Source organism: Vombatus ursinus, unplaced genomic scaffold, assembly GCF_900497805.2.
Source record: "Vombatus ursinus unplaced genomic scaffold, bare-nosed wombat genome assembly UNPS02003292.1, whole genome shotgun sequence".
In the NCBI taxonomy this organism is placed as follows: domain Eukaryota; kingdom Metazoa; phylum Chordata; class Mammalia; order Diprotodontia; family Vombatidae; genus Vombatus; species Vombatus ursinus.
In genome coordinates, this window is record NW_020943070.1 from 12,611,475 (window position 1) to 12,617,474 (window position 6,000).

General features: G+C 36.1%; 1 protein-coding gene across 4 annotated transcripts in view; it reads left to right on the plus strand.

Annotated features, from left to right (window-relative positions):
- FRS2 (fibroblast growth factor receptor substrate 2) overlaps positions 1–6,000 on the plus strand; it is a 114,762-nt gene that overhangs the window by 96,384 nt on the left and 12,378 nt on the right. For all 4 annotated transcript variants that reach the window (XM_027873515.1, XM_027873499.1, XM_027873524.1 and 1 more), the window contains one exon: positions 1,549–1,735. In XM_027873515.1, coding sequence (XP_027729316.1) covers positions 1,549–1,735 — 187 coding nt within the window. The remainder of the gene's footprint in view (positions 1–1,548; positions 1,736–6,000) is intronic.

Consider the following 6,000-nt stretch of genomic DNA (forward strand, 5'->3'; position numbering starts at 1 on the left):
AAAGCTCTATAAATTGTTAAGTACCATATAATTTGAATCATTACTCTAAACAAAATACTAGGTGAGAACTTCTACTTGGTTTGAGTCATATGTAAAGATTATACCATTTTCCCCAGGCCATGAAATTATCCCTTTCTTGATTTACTCCTTACTTCTAGTATGCCTTTGCTTTCCCCAAAGGGCCCTCCCTTTTTTTTTTTTTTTTTTTTTAAATACTTTTCACAAGCCTTACTCTATTTTGGGGAATTTACTTTCTAACATTAGTCACGTAGTATGTGACTCATCCCCCATTTTTATATATCTTTAAAAATCTGAGGTCATCAGAATATTCCCTATGAAATAATATTGATTCTTTAGATACCTCCCCTTTTTCCTGCCTGTTAGGATAATTTGTAATTACATTGTTAGAATTTTGTTTTTGAGACTTAATCTCCTTTTTTGGATCATCATTTGTATTCCTTCTCATAACTGTGGTCCCAAGGCTGTGTTAGACCTTCTTCCAAGGACATTCTCTGGCTGCTCCTCATACCTGGAACACTCTCCATGCTCTACTCTGACTATTGACCTCCCTCGTTTCCTTTGGATCCTAACTAAAAATTTTGTCTTTTACTGGAAGCCTTCCCCAATCCCTTTTAATTTCAGTGCCTTCCCTCTATTAATTATTTCCAACTTTATCCTATATATAGCTTGCTTTGTATATATTTATTTGTATATTGTCTCCCCCATGAAAATCTAAGTTCCTTGAGACAGGTACTGCCTTTTGCCTCCTTTTGTGTCTTAAAATGTATTTTAAGTTATATTAAAATCTCAGGTTCATTATATGCCTATTGCACTTTCTGAGGTCATACATATTATTGTACCCATACCTCCTTACTTGATTCTACATGAAGTGAACACATCTTCCCCATTTCTACCTTTGGTCATTTGTTCATTGTCAATCCGTAATTCTGTGTCCTTTCTTCATACCCCTACCTCCCTCGTTTCCCCAGTGCCCTTACCTTTCTTATGTATCTCAATTCTACCTGTCCTACCAAGCAAGTAACAAAGTCCCACCACTTTTGAGTTCTTTCTGGCTCCCCTAATCCATGATGATCTTCCCATTTCTGATTCCTTGTACTGCCCACTCTGTATTCTACACCTTTGGCATTTGGTCACATACTCCCTTACATTATTTAACTTTCCATGTTTGTATGTACGTGCCTGTACTTCTTAGTAGGATTATAAACTCAGGACTAGATGATCCCCAAGATACCTCACCCTCCATATGTACCATGTTTTCATAATATTCTCCCTGTACTAGCTGTATAATATTCCTGTAGTATTGTTGTATATAGTCCTATACACATAGTAATCATGCAATAAATATTAGGTGAATGAATCAACTGAAGCCTTTTTTTCCATCTGTTCAATTGGCAAACTGTGTGTGTGATGTCAGTGTCAAGTGGGAGAATAATTATTTGTTTTGCTGAAGTGCCTGACACATTGTGAGTGCTATATAAATGCTAGCTATTACTAACTCTTACTCTTTGTTGTATTGCTTTTTTAAAGGTCATTAACGTGGATGATGATGGCAATGAGCTGGGTTCTGGCGTAATGGAGCTGACAGACACAGAACTGATTTTACACACCCGTAAACGAGATGCTGTAAAATGGCATTACCTTTGTTTGCGTCGCTATGGCTACGACTCAAATCTGTTCTCTTTTGAAAGTGGCCGGAGGTGTCAGACTGGACAAGGTATGTGACATCTCTTTATTTCTTCCAAGAATAACATTTTTTTGGAGAAAATCATTTGGTACACTTTTAGCAATAGTTAAATACTTATCATTTTAAAAAGTGTGCCTACTGACCCTAAAGAATCAATTTTTCAGATAATAACTTAGACATTAGCCAGCTTTTTCAACAAGAAAATAGTAAAAGCAATTGACTTTCTTAACTGAGTTTTTGAAGAATGTTGCTGACAGAAGCTTCAGAAAATATTGGGGGGCAGCTTGGTGGTGCAGTGGATAGAGCATTGGCCCTGGATTCAGGAGGACCTGCGTTCAAATCTGGTTTCAGACACATAACACTACCATTGTGACCCTGGGCAAGTCACTTAACTCCATTGCCCAACCCCCCCCCAAAAAAAGAAAATATTGACCTATGGCACACACAGCACATTGGACAGAGTTGTCTGAATGGCGAGTGTTGGCTCAATCTCTATATTGTTTGAATTTGTTTGACATAGTACAGAATTTTGAGTGTTGTCATAGTCATAACTTAAACTCTCAAATATAAATTAAATTCCAATTGCTTTATTATAAATTGATGTCATTTTGTCACTGCCCATGTTGGAGTTCATTAGCCTGGCCACATAGCATTTGAGTGGCATCTTTTTTTTTGCCCAGAGCCATACCTGGCATGTTATAGGTGCTCAATAAATATGAAATACTGGCAGTTCAGGACAGAAATAGGCAATAGGATAAAGATCCAGATTTACAAATAGATAGGATCTAGGAGAGAGTAATCATTTGCATTATTGAATGGACACTGCATGTGAGCTTTTAAAATGGCCACATTCCTATATATAGAGATATATTAGATTTACAACGTGTTGTCTTTCAACTTTTCAGCAACATGCCTGTTATCTGAAGTGTTGCTATCCTTGAGCTTTCCTTAGTAGTTTCATTTTCACATGTGCACAAGAACATAACATAGATGATATTTGTGCTATCCTGTATTGAAATCATTTTCAAGAGAAAAAAATTAAAAACTAAGCATCATGTTTGGATTATATGAAATTGTTCCATGGAATCCTTCTTGCATAATTTTGTTTGGCTGTCTTTAACAATTTACATTTGTTAGCAAAAGATATGCTATCTGAAAATTATTATTTTCCTTTGCCTTTAGTAGCACCTTACCCAACAAGTGGCACCTCATTAAGTATCTCAGGTCCTGAGTGGCTCCCTTCCTTTTTATCTTTTGTTTTATCCCCTCAACCGCTAGTTTTAAACTCTAATTGTGTTCAGTTGTAGGCCCACTAAATTGGGTTCATTTGAAATTTGGGTTAGGTGGTTGGGCATATTATCTTGCCTGTAATTATCACTTAAGTAAAAATATTCAGAAAAATGCATTAGTTTGTGAATTTATGAAAATTTTATTTAAAATATTTGGATTCTTCAATTCAGTGAGCATTAATTAAGAGTCTACTATATGGTAGGCACAGAGGATACAAAGACAAAAATGAAGCAGTCACTTCTTGCTCTCAAGGATTTTACATGCCACTGGAAGAGTAAATATACGTAGAAAGTTAAATATGTAATAAGGTCAGACCTCAACGTTTGCATGTTTAACTTTTGCAACTTCAAGCCATTGTGTGATTTTATTAGTGGCTTTATTTTCACTTTCATGTTGACAACCATGCACATTTGCAGCTATTTACAGAGAAAAAAATGAGAGACACAATGCATGCAAGTTTGTGGAACATAACACTAGAGAGCATAGGAATAAATTGAACTTTCCTTAAAATGATAAGTAGTGTCTATCTAAAACCATAAGCAAGCATTGTCTGTAATGGGGATAAGCTAAAAGCCTTCCGAGTAAGATCAGGGGCGGAGCAAGTATTCTTATCACCACTATTATTTAATGTACTAAAATGCTAGCTAATGCAATAAGAGAAGAAAAAGAAATTGAAGGAATTAGAATAGGCAATGAGGAAACAAAATTATAACTCTTTGAAGATGATATAATGGTGTACTTGAAAAAGTCTAGAAAACCAACTAAAAAACTAGTTGAAATAATTAACAACTTTGGCAAAGTTGCAGGGTATAAAACAAACTCACATAAATCATCAGCATTTCTATATATTACCAACAAAGTCCAGCAGCAAAAGATAAAGAAATTCCATTTAAAGTAATTTTAGACAATATAAAATACTTGGGAGTCTGCCTGCCAAAACAAACACAGGAACTATATGAACACAGTAACAAAACACTTTTCACAGAAATAAAGTCAGATCTAAGCAATTGGAAAAAATATTAATTGCTCATGGGTAGGGCACGCTACTATAATAAAAATGAAAATTCTATCTAAATTTATTTATTCGGTGCCATATCCATCAAGTTACCAAAAAAATTATAGAACTAGAAAAAATAATAACAAAATTCATCTGGAAGAACAAAAGGTCAAGAATATCAAGGGAATCAGTGAAAAGAAATGTGAAGGAAAATGGTCTAACTGTACCAGATCTCAAACTGCACTATAAAGCAGTAATCATCAAAACAATTTGATACCAGCTAAGAAATAGAATGGTGGATCATTACACTAAATTAGGTACACAATACATTGTAGTAAATGACCATAGTAATTTAATATTTGATAAACCCAAAGATGCAAGCTTTTGGAACAAAAACTCACTATTTGACAAACGCTGCTGGGAAAAGTAGAAAGTAGATTGGCAGAAACTAGATATATACCAACATCTCACACTGTATACCAAGGTAAAGTCAAAATGGGTATAAGATTTAGACATAAAGAATAGTACCATAAGCAAATTAGAACAGCATGGAATAGTTTATCTGTCCGATCTATGTGTAATAAGGGAAGATTTTAGGACCAATTAGAGAGCATTACAAAATGTAAAATGAATACTTTTGGTTACATGAAATTAAGTTTTTGCACAAAGAAAACCAATGCAACCAAGATTAGAAGGAAAGCAGAAAACTGGGGGGAAATTTTTAGAGCAGACATTTCAGATAAAGACCTCATTTCTCAAATATAGCGTATTGAGTCAAGTAAGATAAATGGTCATTCCCAATAGATAAATGGTCAGAAATTATGTATAGGCAGTTTTCAGAAGAAAAATCAAAACTATCTATGGTTATGAAAAAATGTTCTCCATCACTCTTGATTAGAGAAATGTAGATTAAAACAACTCTGAGTTACCACCTCACACCTATCTGGTTGGCTAATGTGACAGAAAAGGAGAAGGACAAATATTGGAGGGGATGTGGAAAAGTTGGGACACCAGTGCACTGTTAGTGGAGTTGTGAACTGATCCAGCCATTCTGGAGAGAATTTGGAGCTTTGCCTGAAGGGCTGTCGAATTGTGTATACCCTTTGATCTAGTAACACCACTACTAGTTCTGTATCTCAAAGATATTTTTAAAAGGGGTGGGAGGGAGGACCTGTTTATGCAGGAGTATTTATGCAGGAGTGGCTGCGAAGTGGAAATTGAGAGGATGCCCATCAGTTGAGGGGAATGGCTGAACAAATTGTGGTATGTGATTGTAATGGAATATATACTGTGATACTGTAAGTCCTATAAGAAATGACAAGCAGGATGATTTCAGAAAAACCCAGAAAGACTTACGCAAACCAATTCAGAAGGAAGTCAGGAGAACATTTTACACGGTAATAGCAATATTATACGATGAACAACTGCTATTCCCAGCAATGCAGTGACCCAAGACAATTCCAAAGGACTCTTTGTGAAAAATGTGAACTGATGGCATCTGAATATGGATTGGAGTGTATTATCTTCCTCCCTGCCCTTCCTGTCCCAGCCCAAACCTCTATTGGTCATTATTTGGGTCTTGATAGCTCAGAGTGAGTGTAAATACCAATTGTTTCTGTTCTGGCCAGAAACTCTGAGGATCTTTCCCTCCCAGATTGATTTTTTTTTTTTTTTAAGTAAATAAAAGAGGCCATTCTTTTCCTCATTTCTTACCTAGTCTTAATCATTGAATGGGTATCACCTCAGACAAACTGAGACCTTTTTAAGCCAAGGTCTCCCACTGCATCTGGGGCCATAGCCAGTCGTCCTGACCTGTGTCTTGCTGCTGGACTCAGATGACTCTGGAGGAGAGAAGGAGGCTGATGACTTTGCATAGCCCTGCCTCACTTAAATCCAATTCACTTGCAAGTCAAGACTGATGTCATTGATCCTCTTTGAGAATGAAGGACAGGCAACAACAACCTTCCTTCCTTCCTTCCTTCCTTCCTTCCTTCCTTCCTTCCTTCCT